Source organism: Mastigoproctus giganteus, chromosome 7 (assembly GCF_048544385.1).
Source record: "Mastigoproctus giganteus isolate SK-2022 chromosome 7, ASM4854438v1, whole genome shotgun sequence".
In the NCBI taxonomy this organism is placed as follows: domain Eukaryota; kingdom Metazoa; phylum Arthropoda; class Arachnida; order Uropygi; family Thelyphonidae; genus Mastigoproctus; species Mastigoproctus giganteus.
The window spans coordinates 30,307,527-30,330,890 of record NC_143581.1 but is presented as its reverse complement, the minus strand read 5'-3'; the positions used below and the strand labels follow the sequence as shown (position 1 = coordinate 30,330,890).

Genomic DNA, 23,364 nt, shown 5'->3' with positions numbered 1-23,364 from the left:
TCTGCTGTATTTTAAAAAATTTTAAATATTTATCACATATTTCAAAAAAATGATAGATACTTGTGTTTGCATGTGAAATGAAAATATGATGATGTAAAAATGTTATACCGTTATAATTTAACTTACAAAATATCTAAAATATAACTTAAAAAAAAATTTAGTCACTGTTTTTAGCCTTTGCATGGTGGAATTGTTACGACTAGGTGCCTTTTCCAAGGACTACCACAATACGCTATAGGAAATATTTTAATGGCAGGAGTGCAATTTGAATATTGTCCATCTTTATTGCCAGAAGAAGTTAATACATACAGGCAGCTAAGCATGTTTTCAGAATGATGGCCTATATTATTTATACCTTGATAAAAACAATAAGCATTGGCAATAGACTGCTTAGTGGATATCCCACATAGTAAATATTTTAACTGTCTTGGAAAAAACAAAATGCACCACCAATGGTATTTAATCTTATCCCTTATAGCTAAAAATCAAGTTTTTTTTTTAATGTCTGAGGAAATCTGCATAAAGACACAGATAGACTTTCATCTAACAAAAATATAATTCCCATTATAATATATGTCTTATTAACTATAAAATATTATGAGAGAAAAAAATTCATTTTATAAGTAGAAATGAATATTTTACTTTGACTGGCACAACAGGTTCGGGTTGTTTGGTGAACACAATTCTTCCATCAAGAAAGGGAGGAACAATATTATGAACTAACAGATGAACCCGTGCTTCATTTCCTTCCTCAAAATCTTCATCCATCTCGGTTCTTTGCACAACACCACTTGTCAACATTCGATTAGTTTCCCATTTTTCATTATCCTGCAAGAATAATGAAATAAACTATATTATATATCAGCACAAAAAATAGAGTATTTAGTAATGGAAGAAAGGACACAAGGTAATTATTTTTTCAAATCCTTTAGCTTCCTTGCACTGTATATGGCTACCACTAATATTAGTATATAAATGAAACCAACAGTGTTTTCTTTCAGAAAAGATATTGTATAAATCAGCATAAATCTTATTCAGCATGTGAAAATATTTTACCAAGCAGTATGACTGATTGCTACAAATCAGAATATCTAGTTTTATCTACAGGATGATTTTAAAGTCATTACCTACTTTTCTTTTAGCCAGTGAGTTGTTTATTACTGGAGGAAGTTACCTCCATGGGTGGGTGAGGCTGGCAGTTTGAAGAAATTCAAAGGTCAGTGGGATAGGGAACTTTCTGAGGAGAGAGCCACATAAATAGTTTATTTCATTTATTATTTTTTGGCTGGTACAAGAAAAGCTTGAGCCTTCCTTGCACCATATGGCTAATGCTAAAAAAGTAATCTTAGGTAATTTTATATCATTTACTTTACACGTGTTGAAATCTTAATATGCACATTTCTCAATACACCTCTACTGAAGTATACAAGAACACCCATTCACTTCTTTGGTAATTTATTCCAATTTATTAACAGTTCTTCACTTTTTTTTTGTGTCAGATTAGGATTCCTTGCAGACAATTCTGTTTAGTCAGATTTGTCAATCCATCACTGCTAGAGAAATTAATGTTGAGCCGTTTTTGCACGGGCATAATAAAGTGCAACAATGTGCCATTCTGCAGAAAGATCATTTCTTGCATGTTTGGGCAATGCATGAATTCAGGGAAAATAAATTTTCAAGCATAGCAAGGTATCTTTCCAAAGTCATCATATCTTTTAAGATGAGAAGGCATCTTAAAAGGCATCTTTGGCAATTTGGCAATCAAATTGCCAAAATCCATAATGCTGAGAGTTATAACAGCAATACATGTAAACAACAGTCAAAACACCAAAAAGTTTGAAATTCTGACAAAAATTACCCCAAAATGGCAAAAGTGTTGAAATGTTGACACTTCAAAAATGCTGACATATTCATAATAGCAGGTAAGAATGCCAACAGGATTAAAACAGGAGCAGTCCATAACACGTACACTAACCAGTCACATTGTCATAATGTAATATACATTAAACTCAAAAAATCTGACACTCTATGATTGAGAGGTACAGGATTTTAGAGAGGTATACCTAGTGTTCAGCAGCCTCAGTGAAGCACATTTCAATGAGTAATAAGCAGTGACAAATAACTTATTTACATCTATAAATAAGTTATTTGTCACTGCTTTAATAAATAATAAATAAGTTATTTGTCACTGCTTTAATAAATAATAAGTTATTTGTCATTGGAATGACTAAAAGGTAATGCTAGTGTTACAGATGTAAATACAGCTTGTCAATCTTGTCATGTACTGTAATGTCAATTTTAAATGCATGACCAGCACAGTACCAGAGAGAATATCAATGATCATACTGCTGAGCAAAAATACTTTCACACAGGAGGATAAAAAAAAAAAAAAACCTGTTCTTCTTAACGAATAATTTTAACAAGGTATGTTCAATCTTTATCAATTTACATTACATTTTTATTTTAATAATATACCATAGGGAATTTCAATCAATTTCTTGCACAACATAACAAAGATCATTAAGTTTTTTTTTACAACTATTATACCCAGCAATGAAGCTCATCAGCTGCATGACTGGCTATAAAATGGCAAGGGAAATCTTGGTCATGAGGAATTAAATCTATTGTTTAATGTCAAAAAATGTTTATGAAAGATATTAATGAGAGATTTAATGAAGCACACCTTTTTCAAACTGTACCCACAATGGACATTTTCCATCTCTCTTCATTCTCAGCAGTTCTAAAGTGACATCAAACTGGTCACCAGATCATGCAAGTGGTGTATGACCAGCAACACAGTTGTAATTTGCAAGAGCAGTTTGTGTTACAATACAAAGCTTAAGGAATAAGCAACAACATTAAAAGAAAAAATATCTTTTTTCTGGATGGATTCTTAAAAGACAAATGTGATCACTGACACTAGTAGCAGATTTCTTTCATAATATTACAAAATTGTAAAATTTTTTCATCAAATGTTCCACATTTTCATGGCATTTTATGAAATTTTGCATATCGGAAATATTTCCAGTATACAAAATTAGTAATTTATAGATTCTCTTATTCAGAATATATAATTTTTTGAAAATATACAATAAAATAGAATAAAAAATTGTAGTAGTGTCAAAAATTTATCCATTTCACAAAAACATTTAGGTGTAAAATAAACTTATAGTATTCCCCTAATAACAACAACAAAAATATTTGGTTGGTTACACCTATAAGATTTTGTCATGAAGCTTGAATTTATCACGTTGTGAAACATGTCAAAAAATTTCCTTCAAAAATTTTTATAGATACTATAGCCTGTTTTATTATAAGCTGTTGACATTTTGAATTGTCAGCATTTTGGTCAACTGGAATTCAGAATTGTCAGTTTTTAGACAGTGGTATTTTGAACCTAACAACATTTTGTAGTGTTATTTTTTTTGAACTGTTCACATTTTTAATGTCAGCATTTTGATTCCTGATATTTTTATTATTGGTAATTTGAACTTTAAAACATAAGGGCTGAAAATTTTGTTATACATCATCCCACACTGTTACTTTTGGTTGGCTTTGGCTCTTCCCCACTTCTCCACTGGAATGGCCCCAGTAATGCATGCTGTGTCCAAACATGAAAAATATCTCCCCCTAGTAATGTGTGTTATGTCTATAGACAAAGTCTTCAACATGAAAAATGGTTTCATCTGGTAAAAAAAAAAATATGTTCTTAAGAGGTACTGCCAGCCTTCTAGTCATTCATATCAGATGTGTGCTAACTTCTTCATTCATAATCCTCTGGGTTATGATCCTGCATGCAGTGTGGTTCCCATAATTTCTGTTTTAGATCTATTTTCAAAACTTTTCTGAACAGAATCGTTAGTCAGTCCCATTCAATACACACACATTCTAATGGATTCCTTAAGACTTTGTGAAAAAAGCATCTTGTACCACCTTGATGTTTCATCTAACACAGAAGCAGGTGGTCTTCCACTGTACTTTCCATCAGCCCCAAATCCAGATGTCAACGATTTAGATGGCAGCCTTCATGGATTTAATGTTGCACTTCTTCTTCAGCTTGCCATAATCTCTGAACAGCTGTTATCAGCTACCACACTTCACATCTGGTCTTTGCTCTATCAGTAATGTGCAGTTACCCAGCCATTACTTACTTAAAACAAAACAAAATTGTACTGCAGGATATTAAATGGTATCAAATTCTGTAATAAATAAATGGGGGGGAACTTAATGTGATTTTGTGATCCTAAAACAGCATTTTAAAAATAAGTATTAACTTTTCAATCACCCTATATAAAACTGACAGTTACAGAATACTTTAATATTTGGTAACATAGTTGCACTTAAATAATTTTCCGTTTACGATGTGGTTAAATATACCCAAAAGCATGAATAAAAAATTTTAATGTACTGAGTGAAGAACATCAGTTAAGAATGGGTGTGTCTGACTATTTGATAACTAAGGTACAATATAAAATATTAAATGACTAGGAGAAAAACTGCTGTAAAACCAACTGAAATACTGAATTTAATTCCTGGCATATGTTGACTGTTTAAATCAAAACTCTTAATTCAACCAAATAATATTAATAGGATATTATTTGGTTGAATATTCTATTAATTTTGAATATTGAATATTTCTATTAATTTATATTCTATAAATTTTGTGGTTTATATGTTTCAAAAACTGCTATTGTTTAATGTAGTTTTTTTTTATTTAGGTATTATTCAAACAGGTTTTCTGTTCAGTTCATTCAACAAAATAAGTATAATAAAATTATTGTGACTTGGTGAAAGTCAAATACTAATATTTACTTAATTTACACTAAGGCTGCACTGTGATTGAAAGAAATCATTTCAGAAGATTTTATAGCTACACCCCCTTAAGCACCTCTTACAAAAAAACAGGAGTGTCAAAGAGTACTGCAAGAATGGAAACAAAACTTTAAAAACTGTGGCCCTACAAATCAAAAGTGTAGTCTTTACAGCTACAGGATCCTCTAGTCAAAGTCAATTTCTGCAAATGGTTCCTTCTTCAATTCATGATAGAGAAAATGACCCAGAATTGATGATTTTTACAGATAAGACACAGTTTTATTTGAATGGACAGTGAACAACCAAAATAGCAGATACAAAAACTCCGAAAACCGACATCTTATGTGCAAAGTTCCTCTCCACAATGCCAAAACTGGGTTTTTGGTGCACTTTGACTGCAAGGAGGATCATTGGAACTGCATCTATATAGAGACAAACTGGAGAGAGATACACTATAATTTGCAACTATTTTTTTGGGGAACTAACAGATGAAGAAAAATTCTATTGTGCATTTCCAGCAAGATTCCACTATCAAGCATACCTCTAATCACTCAAGGCAGAAAATGAGGTGTTTGGTGAAAAAGTAATAAGTTGTGGATAATGGCCAGCTTGTTCTTCAAACATCACCCCTAATGTTATTTTATCTTGTGGGTTATTTACAGGCTTTTGCTGCACTAACAAAAAAAAAAAAAAAAAAAAGGAGTAGATGAAAAAATACAAATTATTTGCTTCTCTCATCACATAGGTTGATGAGAGAAGCAAATAATGATGAGTTAAAAAAATAACTAAGATATGACTAAATTTTTTTAATTAAAAAATAATTAATGTGGAGTTAAAAAGCAAATATCATACTGAAGGAATACTAAAATTCATGTTGATGTAAATCTAACAGATATTTACATTTATCATTTTTACTGTTTTTGGTGTATCAAATACTTTAAGCATACCAACTAGGAGTTAAATTCAATTTAGAAATAATACGAGTAGAGCATCCAAAATCTGGATGTCCTAAAACTGCACATTTTACATTTTTAAGATCTCAATCTCACCACAAGTAGCACAAAACTTGTTCTCTGAGTAGCAACTGCTGGGTGGCAAATTGTTCTCCTAATACTTAACTTAAATAATATTTAACTTGCAGCTTCCAGAGTTCATTAAACTTGCTTCCCCACTATATGCTCAACATATGAATTTTAAGAACGATATGGATCTCTTGGAACAGGTGCAGAGAAAAGCAACCAGACTAGTCAAGAATGCTATGGGGTACTCTTACCATAAAAGACTTCGGTTCTGCAAACTGCAGTGCCTAAAAACTAAGCACCTGTGGCAAGATCTGATTGAAGTGTTTAAGGCTTTAAATAGACAGAGTAAACTTAATGATGATGGTAAACTTACTCTTTCTCAGATAACATACACAAGGGAACATCAACTTAAACTGAAAAAGGATGGTTGCAGGATGGATGTGAGCAAATTTTCTTTCAGCCACAGTAACTGATTACTGAAAACTACCATCTGACGTTTGTGAAAGTGAGCAGTTTGAATAAATTTAAGTTAATTTCTCCAGTTAAAGGAATTGAAGGCCAGAACATACAATATTCCTGCACTTTTCGGTCAGGTAAAATTACATAAGACCAGCTTTCCTATTTGGCTTTTGTTTCCTACAGAAACTCGGCATTTTCATCCTTGGCCACACATGTATATAGCATTATAAAACCCTTTAGACGTGATACAATTTGGGATTGAGAACTATGATACACTATTTAATACCTTAAGGACTGTAGACTTGGCAGTAATGATAATGATAATTTACTTGTTATATACGAATGTAAACGTTGAATACACATTAGATATTCTTTGGGATATATTAAATAATAACTCGATACCAATTAATTATACGAAGCTTCCTATTAAGGAAATTTTTCACTTAATTAAACTCTTAGTTGAGGCTAACTATATCACCTTTCGAGACAAAGTATACAAACAAATTTTTGGTTTGCCAATAGGATTAAGCCTGAGCAGCCTAATATCGGAGATCTATCTCTCAACGATTGAACATATACATTTGACGCCTTTTCTACCACATATCACATACTATGGGAGGTATTTAGACGATGTTCTAGTCATTACCAATAGTAGCACTATCCAAGACATTTTACATTCGTTTAATAATATTCATTCTAGACTCAAATTTACATTGGAGAGGGAGAATACAGACACTAAGTCATTAAATTTTCTAAATTTCGCACTTACTTAGGACGTGAATAAAATCCAATTTAACATCTATCATAAACCTACAAACATCAGTATGCTTCTACATTATAACAGCTATCACCCATTCACCTAGAAAAGATCGATTATCTTTAATCAATTTCTCAATGCTTATAACTATTCAACGATGGAATCTGCTTTGGGCTCAGAAATACAAATATTAACCAGCAGATTCTTAAACAGGGGTCACCCACTTGCTACAGTAGACAGAATTAGGGTACAAGCTAAGGATAGAATACAAAAAAAAATACACCGACCAACAACAGTAATATCAAAAAATACTTTATTTCTGTCACATATGTTGAACAGTGGCACAAGCAACTTAACAGATTCTTTAAAGATACCGAATTTAAAATAGTAGCCAGGCCAATACGGAAATTACACACTATACTGAACAATCGCTGTCCTTTTCTCATTCGCAACACAAATCAATGACCTAGTATACAACATTTCTTGCGGTGATTGCAACCAGTCTTATTAGAGTTCTACGCGGTTTCTTCTGAATTTTTGTGTTAACAAACATGCTGCCTCAGTTCATGCTTCTCGTTCAGCAGCATCAGAATTAGCCTTTCATGCTGTTAATGAAAAACACTTTTTTATTTAACAAAGCCAAAATATTTCGTGTCCAACATAATTATACGAGACTATTAATTGCAGAAACTGTCGAAATTAAATTACATGAGAATTCTGTTAATGTTCGCTGGCCATATCTAATCTCCAACTCATGGTCCTTTACGCACATGCGCGAAGACAAATAATCCCTATTTAAGTTCCATGTGCATCCCTATTCAGTAATTTTCATTCCCTGAAGCTGAAAATTACTATTCAGTCATTTTCAGCTTCAGGAAGTAAAATCGTTTTGCATTTTTTTGTTAAATTAATTTTTTTCTTAATTTTTAATTGCCTTAAATTGATTTTTAATTGTTCATTTGATTTTTAATTATTGTTAATTATTTCTTACTATAATGTAAGATTTTCGATTTTTTTTAATTGTTTTCGTTTTAATTTCTGGAGAGTATCATACGGAAGTGTTCTACATATCACATTGCGATAAACTTCTCTTACTCTTTTACAATATAACGTAAAGCTGACTCAATAGCATTTAGACCTTCTATGTGTGTAATTTTTTTTTTTTAGTTTCTGTGCCCTCTTCACATCTTCACTTTCACCTTTTTTGTTCATCAACAAGCTTTACGATCATGTCATCAGTCATTTCCAGCTGTTCATCAGAATTCATCCACTCTTTAATATCCTCTATAGTAAGAGTGTCTGAAACAGAAAGGTTATTGGCTAGTTCTAAAAAGGGTTTCCTCCCCTCTTTCATCTTCATTTGCCATCTTTTTCTCATTGGCTTCATTTTGAGAGCATAAAATATTTTTCCAGGATGTTTTAAGAGACGTTGCCTATAGTTGTGTTTCTAAGTCTCCAAAACACCTTGATCTAGAGGTTAAAGAAGGGATGTCACATTAGGTGGCAAAAACTAGTTCCTTTCATCTGGATGGGATGGAGCATTGTCTAAAATTAAAAGTGCTTTATGGGGAAGTTTTTTTCGTTCAAATATTTTTTTGTGCTAGGAACAAATACTTCATGAAACCATGTTTTAAACAAACTTGAATCCATCCATGCATTTTTTTTTTTTTTTTTTTTGCATAGTTAACAGGCAAGCAATTTACATTTTTTAAAGCTCGGGAATCCTTTGACTTTCCAATGGTTAGTTTAAGCTTATGCCCCCCACCCCCAATGAATTTGTACACGTCAGTACTGTCATTCTTTCCTTGCTTCGTTTATAACTAGGAGCTGATTTTTCTTTTCTAGATGCAAGTGTTTTGGATAGGAACATTTTATAATTCAGGCCTGTTTTGTCACAATTGTAAATGTGATCCAAATTTAAATTTTCTCCTTGAATAATTTTTGCTAATTTAGCAGTAAATGTTGCTATTTCTTCCATACTAGCTGATAATTTTTCCCCATTGATGTTCATATTTCTAACTCCAAACCATTTTTTCCAACGATCCAAGATTGGGGGTTTTCCATAGTTTTTCCATACCAGGTTTTTCATACCAAATGTTTTCCATACCAATACTGCAGCAAATTGTTCTTCCCCTTCACTAAAATGCTTATGAAATTCTAAGACCTGTAAAATCTTATCCTTAGCCTGTAAAATCGGTCCAGAAATTAGGCTTCCTTTGTCTCTCATCTGTGTGAACCACAAAAAAAGAGCTTCAGAAGTTTGTTCAAATTTTCCTTTCTTCATAGTTTTTCTATTCAAATTTTCACCATCACATACAGATGCTCTTTGTGAACACCATTTTTCAATTTCCACTCTTTCTCCTGCAATCCCCTACAGTCACTCCAATTAACACCTAAGTAACTGGCCACTTTTTTTTTATTGTTTCTACTTAATCCGTGTTTGTTTCTCCTTTTATCATTTCTCCTTAATCCGTTTTTTTTTTATTGTTTCTCCTTAATCGTGTTTGATTGCATTCAACTTCATATGTAAAGACACAACAACAACACACTTTCGTTTTCCACTCATAGTGCTTACACTAACCCTAAAAACATAGATGAAACATGACAAATAAAAAAATTGAAAATTATAGAGTTAAAATTTGAAAATCTTTTTTATTAAATCTTTAAAATTACAGAGTAAAAGGTCATGAAATCAACAAATGTAAAAGATCAGCACAGCTGAACAGTCAACTAGTGTGAGTTCCCAGTCTGTACTGAACTATATACTCTTGTCTTTGATGATAAAGTATATACAACTTTTCGACAATTCCCCTCAGATAATCCAGAACCTCAATTAAATGAATCTTGGTTAATCATAAGAAATGTGTGATGGCTAATCCTGTAAGGGTACTGAAGTTGCTCTACCCTCAACACTTTCTACCAATGTTTCATGAAATATTTTTAAACATGTTTGAAACCACATATTCATTTGTCAATGTTACACAGCTCACTGCCCTTTGTCGATTGTACAGTTCACTGATATGTGGATTAAGCTACTGCAATTGCAAGGAAGAAACAGTTAAGCCTGCTTGCCTTTAAAATTAGAGTAAAAAGTCACAAAATCAACAAACATAAAAGATTAGCACAGCTCAACAGTCAACTGGCGCGAGTTCCCACTCTGTACTGAACTACATACTCTTGTCTTTGATGATAAAGCATATACAACACCTCAGATAATTCGGAACCTCAATTGAATGAGTCTTGGTTAATCAGGACTCTACTGTATATGCATATGCACCTATTGTCTTCACCATGTCCATCCACACGTAACAGAGGTACTTCCAGTGGATGGATTTTCATGAAATTTTATATTTGGGTTTTTTAAAAAATATTTGTTGCCATTCCAAATTTCATTAAAATCATACTATTAGAAATCTAACAATTAATATTTCTTTTTTCCACACAAATTGTAGCTACACGTGTATCGTTATGTAAGACTTGCGAACATGGTATCACTTGCAAAGATTAGCATTAGCATTAGTAGAGGCATTTGATGCAAGAAAGCAAGCTTATGCAGCATCAGCCAAAAAAAAAAAAAAAAAGTAACATAAATAAATAAAAATAACCACTTCCACTTCACCCCTCTGTTCGTTCGAAATACCTGTCCAGCTGAGCCTTAAACTTATTTAGGCTATCAACTTCCACGACAAGGGATGGAAGTCTGTTCCACCCACCAACCACCCGCTGGCTAAAGGCAAATTTCCGCACATCTATCCTACATCTGTCTTTCCTCAATTTGAATTTATGCCCTCTCAGGTGATTTTTCTGAGCTAGAGGAAGAATCCCATCAGCATTGGCATGCTCAAACCATTCAAGGCTTTGTACACCTCTATCAGATCACCCCGCTGGTGCCTAGTTTCCAGACACTGTAATTTGCAAAACTTAAGCCTTTCTTCGTAAGAGAACCCCTTTGTCCCATTCACCAATCTAGTTGCCCTTCTCTGTACTCGTTCCAGCAGCTCTACATCCTTCCTGAAATGAGGCCTCCAGGCCTGTATACAGTACTCTAGGTGTGGCCTGACCATTGCCTTATACAAGGGAATAATCACCTCCTTATCCCTGCTAGAAAAATTCCTATATATCATTGACAATACACCATGAGCTACTCTTGCAGCTCGTCTGCACTGCTCAGAGAACTTCATATCTGCCTGCACCACCACCCCCAGGTCCCTTTCATTCTCTACCACTGTCAGTGTAGTACCACAGAGTTGATACGCTGCTCTGGGGTTGCTGTTTCCCATATGTAGTACTTTACATTTGTCAATGTTAAACTTCATTTGCCACCTCGAAGCCCATCTGCTCAACCTTTCCAAATCCTGTTGCAGCAGCATAGTGTCAGTAGTGTCCTTGACAACCCTGCCAACCTTCGTATCGTCTGCAAACTTGGACATTAAGCCTGATATACCATCATCAATATCATTTATAAATACAGAAAACAATAAAGGCCCCAATACTGAACCCTGAGGGACTCCACTAATAACATTAGTCCACGATGAGCAGTGTCCATTGATTACCACTCTCTGTCTTCTCCCCCTCAACCACCCCTTTATCCATAGCAGCAACTTGCCTCCAATGCCACACTGCTCCAATTTGTGCAGCAGTCTTCCATGTGCAACAGTATCAAAAGCCTTTCTAAGATCCAAGTATATAATATCAAAGTTATTCCCTGCATCCAGTTCTTTTGTGACTGCATCATAGTATCCAATCAAATTGGTCAGGCAAGACTTCCCCTTAACAAAACCATGCTGTGTCCTAGCTATAACTGAAGTCTTGTCTAGATGATCCTGCAGTGCTTCTTTCACCAGTGCCTCCATTAATTTTCCGGGAACAGAAGTTAAACTCACAGGTCTATAATTACTTGTGTCAGCCTTTGATCCCCCTTTGTGAATTGGGGTCACATTTGCACATCTCCAGTCAATGGGTACCTCCCCTGAGTCCAAGGAAGCTCTCATAATTATGGCTAAGGGTTTGCTTACCTCCTTTGCTGCCTCCTTTAATATAACTGGATAGATCCCATCCACCCCAGGTGCCTTTCTTGTGTTTATCTTCAACAATTTCTCCTCCACTTTGCTCTCAGTTATTACAAGATTCTCTAGCTTACTGCTAGAATTGAATACACCTCTGGCATTCCCCTAGCTGAATAACTCCTCATGTGTGAATGTCGATGCAAAATATTCATTTAGTTTGTTAGCTACCCGAGCAGGGTCATCAACAGTTGACCCATCGATCTCAAGTGGACCAATCTGATTCATCCCCTTCCTTCTAGAGTTTACATAAGTAAAGAACTCTTTGCTGTTTTTCTTCGCATCCCTTGCCAAGGATCTCTCGTAATCTGCCTTTGCCTGCCTAACCTCCTTTGTAACTTGGTTAAAGATCAACTTGTATCTATCATAGGCGTCCGTGTCACGTGTTAATTTGTATGTATCCCATGCATTTTTCTTCTCTGCCATATGCCTCATTAGTTCATCTGACATCCATTTAGGCCTAAACCTTGAACAATATTTCTTAGTTGGTATGTAAAGCCTAGTAGCTTCCACGATAAGTTCTTTGAATGCTTCCCATTTTGAATTTGCTGTTGGCAATATCATCAGTTGATCCCACTGTATAGAATTTAAATACTGTCTCAGTCCATTGTAGTCGCCTTTACGAAAGCAATACCCCTTCCCTTTACCCCTAATGGTAGTTACCTCTTTGAGTAACTCCCACTTCAGCACACTGTGATCACTGCCACCAAGTGGTTCATTTATCTGCAGATTCTTAATGCATGAAGAATCACTACTGATAATCAAATCAAGAGTATTACTCCCTCTAGTTGCCTCCCGAACATGCTGATGTAGAAAACAATCATCCAATAAATCCACAAAAGCCTTGCTACTGTGTGAGTGACCAGCCCCCAAATTCCAGTCAATATCTGGGAAATTAAAATCCCCCATTATAAGACTCTCTGATTTACTGGCCCACTCTATTTCTCCGAACAGTTTCTTATTATACTCATCAGAGTCATTAGGCCTATAGCACACTCCTACTTTCAATTTTGATCTCCCAATGCTTATGTCACACCAAACTGACTCGACACTGCACTGTCCAGCGATGTCGACTGGCTTCACTTCCTTGGATTTTATGTGTTTTTTAACTAATAGCATAACCCCTCCTCCCTTCCTATCCTGTCTATCCTTTCTGTAGACATTGTACTCCCCAAATTCCAGTTCTGCATTTCTTATATCTGTGTGACACCACGTCTCTGAAATCCCCACAATATCTGCCTTTGATGTTTTGAGCAATACCTCAAATTCATCAAATTTATTTACTAAACTCCTAGCATTGGTGTACACACAAGTATACATGCACCTGTTCTTTTTCTTAGCTACCCTAACACAACCCATGTGTTTACTTGTACCCCAATGATTCCCAGCAGTCTCTGAAATATCCTGCATCTTATTTTCCAGGCTGCGGCTCATTCCAATAGAAGCAGTGCAAGAATCACTTTCACCTCTGCCAGTGGCTACTGTTAATCTATTAGTCCTTGTATCCCCCCAATCTAGCAGTTTTCCGACCCACCTAACATTGCCTCGATAGCATCAGCAAACATTCTTGCACCCTTTCTATTTAAGTGTATCCCATCCCTGTAGAAGCAGTCTCTCCTGTTAACAAGTACAGACCAGGCTGAAAAAAATTCTACCCCTTGAGCCCTGCACAATCTTTCCAGGGCCGAATTGATTGACAGGGCTCTCATCATATACTCCCTCCTATCGTGTCTGGGCAGAATTGCAGACACTTTCAATTTCAACCCTAATTCACGGCTTTTTTTCATCAGTGACCTGTACTTGTCAAGTAATTCCGCCGGTCTCCTACTCTTAATGTCATTAGTGCCAACGTGTACAACTATATCACCTTTTGTGCCCTTAAAAGATGATATCCGCTCTACAACGTCATCAACTTTTGCCCCTGGCAGACATACCCTGGTCCTATTCCACCTATCCTTTTTACAAAGCATGTTTCCCGTTTCCCTGACAATAGAGTCACCAACAACTACTAGTTCCTTTGGGACCAGCGCATTCTGCCTTGGGGGTTGCCGCTGTGTTCCGCGATGACCAAGTGCAAGCTCTGGCATTGGTGTGGGCAGCTGAGAGCTTGATGGGCCCCTCACTTGTAATCCTTCGAGGGCATCCACCCTATCCTTCAAGCTCTCATATAGGCCCATAACAACGGTGAGTTGTCGCCTTATCTCCTTACACTCCTTGCATCGCACACACACAAAGACATCCCCCATGGCAGTATCATGTCCCATACTTGACTGCTCCGCAAACATCAAGCAAATAGTGCATCTTACAAGGCTGTGATTCAGAGGACAACTGCCCCCCTCAGTTCTCCCCTGGGCCACAGCATTCCCATTAGCTTGAGCCCTTTGCTTTGCTGCTCTGGTTTGAGTCATGATTTAGATTTACTTTCAATAAAATTTCAATTTCTGTACAAAATTAAATCCTAAACTTGTATCCAAACACAGTTATAACGCTATATTTATGTTTCAGTAACGAGTGTTATTTACGGAATATTTACGTTTCAGTAACGAGTGTTATCTACGAAATATACGTTTCAGTAACGAGTGTTATCTGCGAAATCCCTTTATATAACTTTCGTATCAAGTTATGTATTAATTATTTGTTTTTACTAATTATTTATGTTACGTAACCTAAGTGGTTATATGTATAATTAATTATGTTAAATAAAATTAATTATATTACGTTTGTAATCTAAGTCGTTATATGTATTTATTTAAACGTACAATTTAACTGCTAACGAAGTTCAACTAACGCTATCTAGTACGGTATATCGTATCACAAAGGCGGGAAAATTACGAACGGTTCGCGGAGTTGAAACACGTGGAAACCTTTACCGATACTTTTATGCAATTACAAGGCCGAGTAAAGAATAAATACACCAAATTAATCAGAAAATCACCAAATAATGTTATACTACTAAATTTAAATCAAAAGTTTTAGAAAAACAATAATTTCAAATCAATAAATAAGAAAAATCCACTTAGCGGCTTTGAAAACGACCGTCTCTCAGATATATAGTGAGAAAAAAAAGAAACAAAACAAAGGCATGCCTTGCTTGTTTTCTTGCATTGTTTATCACCACCAGTACTACTACTAATAATAATAATAATACAATACAATTTATTCATCAAAAAATTTGTTTACAATAAATATAATAAATACTATCATTATTACAATAATAATAATAAGCATAGTGTGCTCCAAGTAGCTCTATAGCCCAGTTCCAAGTGACTCTTCAGTGCCTAATGCCTCATAGCATGGGAATTAATAAACCTATATTGAGTCTTTGTATTGGCACTTAAAGTGGAAAATAAAAATACATTTTTGTGAGTAAACAAAATTTCATTACTCCATACTTTCATACAGTATTTAATGTTTGTGATAAGTGATATTACCTTAATAAGAAAAATTTGAGCACTTAGCTGGCTGCTTTTTTGCCATGACTTTTATTCCGATATGCAAGATATGCTGTTGGTAAAAAAATGTGAGTGAGAAGCTTGCAACTGAGAAACAAGGACAGAACATAGTTCTATGTAACAAATTATAATCAACACTATCTGATTTTTTATTTTATTTTTTAAATGGAATACTAGGGGTCTTCGCTCTCTGCACTTACTTCTTTTTATAAAATAAAATACTTAAAATACTTTGGTTTTTAGGAGCATTAGCAGCTAAGGCCATATTGCTCTGGGGATATGCAGTGGCCATTCCCTGACCTTTCCACATCCTCCATATTTGGTGGTCTTCCTCAGCTATGAATACTTAAATACGTTACATATGGAAACAAGAATGGTACTGTATGGTCATGCTAGATAAACAAAGTGTGTGCACAAGGTTTATCTAGCATGACCACACTAAAACAGAAGCTTGTTTTATCACAGGTTATGTATTACCACGTAACTGTGATAAAATCCTATTGGCTGAATATATATCACTAGGAGGAAAATTATTTTAATGTATAGAAAGATTATTGAAGCAATTTTGTCAGTAATCACTCAGCAATTCTGTTGCACCTGGGTTTCCAGATTGTGGGTGTTCTCATTTCCAAATTAATAGCCAATGCAGATAAAGGAATAAATAGAAATAACAAATACAGACACGGCTAATACAATTAACTACATTATTTTATATTATTATATTATTTTATTCTTAATATAGTTTATTCTTAATAAAGTTTAATCACAGTCATGCTGCCCACTGAGCAAGCTACCGATGTGTTTTCTATTTACCTGTACATACTTCAATTTTGACATTTAATTTGACACTTCATGTTTGTTCAGATTTATTACCCATAAACTGGAAAAAACCCAAGCACAGGCAAACACCAGGTTTCATGGTTGTCAGTTTCAGATGTTCTCCCTATAGCCAAATACAGATATTGTTTTAATTTTTTAATTAGCTATTATTTTAATTATTTTAGTGAAATAAAGAAATTAAAAACCAGTTGGTTCACTGATGTTAACTAAATTCAAAAGGTTACATTACAATCCCATTATCTTATTTATCCCATTTATTCTAATTTCCTTTTGATAAAAAAGTAGGAATGCATGTTTGCACCTTGTTTATCTGTCTCTGCTGTGCTGACATTCTCTTCTTCTTTTTTTGTTCTAAAGCTTCTTCCTTTTTCTGCGTGTATTCAGAAGACATATTTGAAAATGGATTATTGGCTTCATCATAACCTTCATCAAGAGAATACCATTCTCTGTCCACACGTTTCTGCTCCTCATCCCACTCATCAGGTGACCATGGTAGTTTATTTTCTTAAAAAAAAAAAAGAATTCACTACTATAAGCAAAATAAATTGGCTTCATCACAAAAACAATACAAAATGATATAGGTACCATCAAACTGGAATGATATTTAATTGCTTTCTCGTTGGAATCAAGCATTCCAAGATTCCAAAAAGAAAAGAATACTTAATTTTACTTAAAATTACGAAAATATATTAAGTAGTAATGACTTTTACTTCATAGCCCTGGCACTAGGTGGTGCAGCAAATTCCCATCAACATAGCTTTTATAGTTAGCACATACAGAGTATTGTTTCTGTGTGGTTGTTTACAAATTACATTGTTTTAAATGGAAGCATCCTTGAAAACCCAGTTCAAACAATGAACAGTTATTCAATTTCTGACTGCAAATGTTAGACTCATCAAATCTGAATTAATCTTGGAATCAACCCCCCATGATCTAGAAAACTGGGGACAGTCCAAGGAATTGCGCCATAAAACATCTCCATGTGCAAAAAAATTCAAAGCATAAGCATCAGCTGGCAAAGTGATGGTAACTGTCTTTTGGAACTCTACGGATGCTATCCACACTGACGTATTTGAGATGTTGGATAAGCTAAAAAAAAAAAAAAAAGCAAGGTTTGGCAATACAGCAGTGTGGTTGCTTCAATGTGCAACCTCACAGCAGCCATGCAACATGCATGGAAATTTGTTGCTGGGATTTGAAGGTGTTCTGCATCCTCCCTACAGGCCAGAATTTGGCTCAAGCAATTTTCCTTTTTGTTTCCAAAGCTTAAAAAACATCTCCAAGGCAACAGATATAACTCACCTATGTAGAGATGGTAGGCCTTACAGCTGGAAGAATTTTACTTGAATAGCATACAAAAACATGTTAAGTGTTGGACAAAATGTATCAAAAGTTAGGTGCAGTATATATAGAAAATGATACTCCAAATTAAAAGACAATATTTTCTGTTATACAAGTACATTTTTGATTTTTGATTTATCTCCATTTCTTCAAAAGTTATGCAATAAGAGGCATTAGTTTTCAGCCAACTCTCATATGTTTACTTCAATAAACTCTGAATGCTAAAAGTTTTAATTCTATTTGCTGAGCAGATTTTTTACAGATAATCATTTATACATATTAATAATAAAAAATTAACACTTATTAATACTGAATGCCATGTTCACTAAAATAGAAAACAAAATTTACAAAAACAAAAATTACAAGTACATACGTCAAATTAAGAAAATTATTTACTGATTCTCAAAAAAGAACTCCAGAAACTGCAGAGAAACACTAAAAATTTGTAACTTTTTTAATTAACAATTTTCAGTACCACATAACCTGAGAGGTTAAAATATCCATATTATGCTAAAATATCCATGGCACAGTTGCAGGTTGTACCAAAACAAAATCATCTGTGATTCTGAAGAAAATCCAAAGTGAGAGTATGCTTTTGAGAACTGGAATGCATTAAAGCTTTGTGATGGCTAATCCTGTAAGGGTACTGAAGTTGCTCTGCTCTCAAAACTTTCTATCAATGTTTCATGAAATAGTTTTAAATATGTCTGAAACCAGCATATCCATTTGTCAATGTTACCCAGCAAATTGCCCTTTGTTGATTTCACAGTTCAGCGATATGTGGATTAAGCTATTGTAGTTGCAAGGAAAAAACAGTTAAGCCTGCTTGTCATTGTCTTTCTTCTTCTTCTTGGATAACTGAATAAGTATCTCTTTCTTCTAACCTTTTAACCACACAAGTGACTAATGACATGGTACACAGACCTTTGTATTGAAAAGATACTGAAATTTTAACAATGCTACAAGTGGAGCATTCATAATGAAACATTATCAACAAATGGTAATAAACTTTAACCCCTTCAACATTCATCCAATCACACATGTATAATATATATATATATATGACAGGTCAGGTTGACATGTATATATTGTAGATACTTGAGTATAAGTCAACATTTTAGAATTTTTCAAAATAAAAAAGAACCAAGTTGCCTTATATACAGGTTATGTTTCTATATATGCAGAAAATATGTTAATTACTTAAAATAACTTATAAATTTTTTATTTACTATTATTGGGAAAAATCCATCTTGTTCTCACTTCCTTTCAGAGCGCATGTAATACATTACTTCGTATATAGTTGCTGCTAATTTTTTGTGCAATGTTTTATAAAACAAATCTAGGTGACAACTTGCATTCCTCAAATTTTAAATGTGTATGTAATGCAATGGTAGTAGAGGCATATGATGTAAGAAAGCAAGCTTATACAGCATCAGCAAAAAAAAAAAAAAAAAAAAAAAAACTTCCTATCTCACTTATCCATTCCCTCCAATAGTTTGTCTAGTTCTCTCTTGAATTTATTTAAGCTATCAACTTCCACAACAACAGATGGAAGATTGTTCCAGCAATCAACCACTCACTGGCTAAAGGCAAACATCCTTCCTCAATTTGAATTTATGCTCCCCCATGTGCATAGTCTCAGCAAGAGGAAGAATCCCATCAGCATTGGGATTCTTCCTCAATCCTGATGCTTCCTTGCTCAATCCATTCAGAGAATTAAAAAAACTCAATCAGATCATCTCATGGGTGTCTATTCTCCAGACGCTGCCATTTGCACAACTGAAGCCTTTCTTGGTAAGAGCGCCCCTTTGTTCCCTTCACCAATCTCGTTGCCCTTCTCTGTACTTGTTCCTAAAAATAAGGCCTCCAGACCTGTATGCAGTACTCAAGATGTGGCCTGACCATTATACACTGAGTGATCATTAAATTATGACCACCCTTATGAAAACTGAATGTGACCTGTTGACCACGTGAGGTACGAGAGTGCAGAGTTAGTCGTCATACGTAGCATAGATAAGGTGTCAGTGGTTCAGTAGATAGTAATATTCCGAGCTTGATGGGTAAAAGGAAGGATTTATCGGACTTTGATAAAGGACAGATTGTGGGTGCTCGACGAGCTGGTGCCTTGATTTCGATGACTCATACAGGCAAACAGGCGTAGTGCTGTTGAAGAGTTGACTACCCAATACAACATTGGCCAACCCAGAACAATATCTGGCATGCCCATGCATCGCACGCTTGCACATATGGGCTATACCAGCAGACAACTCCTACAGCATCCTCTCCTAACCAAGGTTCATCGGCGTAAAAGACTTGCCTGGTGCAAAGAGCATTTAAAAAAGTTGGATGTTAGAAGGCTGGAAGAAGGTGTGCTGGTCGGATGAGTCATGTTATTTACAACAACCCACAGATGTTGAACTGGACTGAGGCTAGGTGAATTTGGAGGCCAATCAAGATGGGTTATATCTTCACTGTGTTACTTGAACCACTTGTGCAGAGTGCAGGCCCAATGACACAGCATGTTATCGTCTTGGAAGATCCCTGTTCAGATTTCTGACAAACTCAATATATATCTAGACATCAAAATTTTTTGGCCCTTCATTTTGATACTCTGTGCAGATATTAATTACATATAATTATTGTTAGGCTACTATATAAATAATGTAATTTTCTGGAGATTAGCCACAGTCAATTATTTCACAAAAAAACATTATACTGTATACAGTTTCCTTCTTATCAAAACTTCTCTTCAATTGACATTTTTCTTGGAAAACAAAGAAGTTAAGAGAGAGAGAGAGAGAGAGAGAGATTACCTTTTTCTTCATTCTCTTTTGGTGTTGCTCCTGTTTTCTTACGATTGGCAGCCCAAGAATTATACTTATAAGTAGGTGTAGGAAGGGGTGTGTCATCACTGTAAGACCTTTTTGACCTGCAAAAGAAAATGTTAAAAACTGTAACATAAATGCAATTACATTTTTTTCCAGTACAGAAAACATATTTGGAAAATACTGTCTTGGCTAGTGCAGCAAAAGCCCCTGAGCCTTTCATTGTATGACTAATATTAATACCTTTATTGCTTAGACATTGATTTGTACTAATGTATTACATTTTTTCTTTGGATTTAGCAGTGAAGCAGTCTATTAATTTTAGAGTGACAAGTTCCACACATCTTGATAGTTATCAGATGTCACCAGATAAGGGTTCTGTCGCCCACAGCAATCAAGAGCTGGAGGTACTGTTTGGATTTTGTTTTAATTTTCTGTGAATTAAAGACTTCTTCAGATTATGTTTTCATGTGAAGGAGCACTAAACTGCATTTGTGTTTTCTGTTAAATTTTGCTCTCCATTAAACTAGCTCTTCAGCCACTCATGTGTTTTGCAACTTTCTTTAGAGTTAATGTTTTAAATACCTATCTTATCTGAATACCTGCTCAATCTGCTCTTATCTGGTTGGCATTCATGACAAACAGATGTGCCTATTGTAGCTCTTCATAGCGACATTAAAGAAGCATAGATAAGGAGGATTAAAGCAGGATGGGTGAAGTAGAGCAGGATTTCAAAAGTTTTTTAGTATATTGTAAAGTTTATTTTAATAAGTTTTTTCCCCGTAATAGTTTGATTTATTTTTTTATATTATAAATATAATTTTTTGAAAGTTTCTTTTATTAATAATTAGTAAATTTCATAATGGTTATTACAAGATCCTTGAAAACTTCGTCAGAGGGTACCATGACTCATATGGAAATAGCCGATGGCGATTTCCGGGTGAGTCATGATTTTATCCTATAGCACGATAGGAGGGATTGTATGCTGAAAGCCTTGTGGATTAACTTAAGACTTGAAGGACTCTGCAAGGCTTTTGGGGGGAAATTTCTATCAGCTTGGTCCGCATTTGTAGGTAGAAGGAATCTGTTTCTTAGAGACAGAATGCATTTAAAAACAGAGGTGGTGCAAGAGTTTTTGCCAGTATTATTGAGGATTCAGGGAAACTGCTAGTTTGAGGGGACAAGGGTAATATAGATATGCGTTTATCTGATAGTATTGGTCAAATTAACTCTTGCACATACCTCAAGAGTATTTGTGTGTTACCGCAACAGAACATAGTAGCAAGATGTTTTGAGGGCAAAAGCGTTTCAAATGATTGGGTGGCAAATGCCAGGGAAGTGAGCTTAAATAACTTTAAGGTGTGCATCAGGGTAGTTAACTATACAAGAACACTAAGTCTTAATTGTTTATACAGTAATGTCAGAAGTGTTGTCAAAAAAAATTAGTGAATTCGAACTCCTGGTTAGGACAAGTAACACTGACATAATAGGGCTTACGGACACTTGGTGTTACCCAGAGATAAGGAATGTGAGTTTCAGTACGGTATGTATAATGTACTTAGGAAGGACAGGGAAGATAGAAGGGGTGGTGGAGGTCATGCTTCTTATCAAAAGTAGCCTGAGCACGATGAAAGCTTTTCTGGATTCAGACATTTCGCATGCTAGTATAGAATCTGTATGGTGTGAAATAGTTAGAAGTAAAGGTATAATGAGAGTGGGAGTAATTTACAAGCCAGTTGATTGTGAAGATTATGATGAGAGCCTCTACATGCAAATGGAATGGGCAAGTAAGCTTGAATGTCTTATTATGGGCAATTTCAATTTGCCTCTAATTGATTAGAGCAAATGGGAAGGAAACTCCACATGGGGTGCCAAAATTTTTAAATCAACTAGATGATTGTTATTTGTACCAACATGTCAGGGAAAGTACTAGAGAAAAGAATACTCTAGACCTCATCATCTCCCATCTCCCATCTCCCATGAACCAGATGACATAATATGGCTGACAGTACGGGAACCTTGGGGTTGGTCCTTGAGGTTGTCACAGACATCTTCTCAGATATGCCAGACAAGCTGTACTTGCTACCTGGGAGTCTAAAATGCTGATGGAAATGATATTCGAGTGACACTCAAGTCAAGTGAACCCAATTTCGGCAAAGTCCGGACGGGCTATGACAGCCAAATCCTCTGCTTGCACCCTTCACGATAGTGGGACTGTTAGTAATCCTGGGTATAACCTCCATGCACAAGAACATGGTGGGTGACCACCCAGGAGTGAACCAATATAAGCAGGGGTCGAGATGTGGCGGCCACACCACATGGAGGAATCCGCCCCTCTATGTTAACAGGCAGTACTAGGTGGTAGATGACTCTAATCAACTGGTGGAATACCACCACTTTGCTTATTGAAGACTTGAAGAGGTGGAACCCATGTTTAGTCTCTAGAGCTAAGTTCCGGTCAACCCTTCCCTATCTCTTCCATCATGCAGTATGATTGATGACTTTTGAGGTTATGATGAACATCGTGGCGAGATTCATTATTCCTTACATTTCGAGGGTACAGCTCTAAAACGGTTTTTGCAGGCCGATCGCTAGTTAGTACACCGGACCGACCTATTGGTAACTCTCTAGGAGGCTTCCAGATCAGCTAGTGTATAATCTTGCTACCTCTACTCTGCCAGATAATGACTGTGGGGAGTTCGAGTAGTGTGTATGCGGGGAGCATTGTAGAAGCCACATCATGTCAAGGATCTGGGTATATTCTTATCACGTGTACGCCATATCCAAAAATTT

The 23,364-nt window shown here is 35.3% G+C and overlaps 1 protein-coding gene across 1 annotated transcript in view; it reads right to left on the bottom strand.

Moving 5' to 3' along the window:
* Window positions 1-23,364, bottom strand: part of Prp16 (ATP-dependent RNA helicase l(1)G0007) — a 226,447-nt gene that overhangs the window by 150,892 nt on the left and 52,191 nt on the right. Inside the window, exons 5-7 of the mRNA XM_090377598.1 lie at window positions 20,560-20,675; window positions 16,707-16,909; window positions 643-828 (exon numbers count right to left, since the gene is read on the bottom strand). Coding sequence (XP_090233724.1) covers window positions 643-828; window positions 16,707-16,909; window positions 20,560-20,675 — 505 coding nt within the window. The remainder of the gene's footprint in view (window positions 1-642; window positions 829-16,706; window positions 16,910-20,559; window positions 20,676-23,364) is intronic.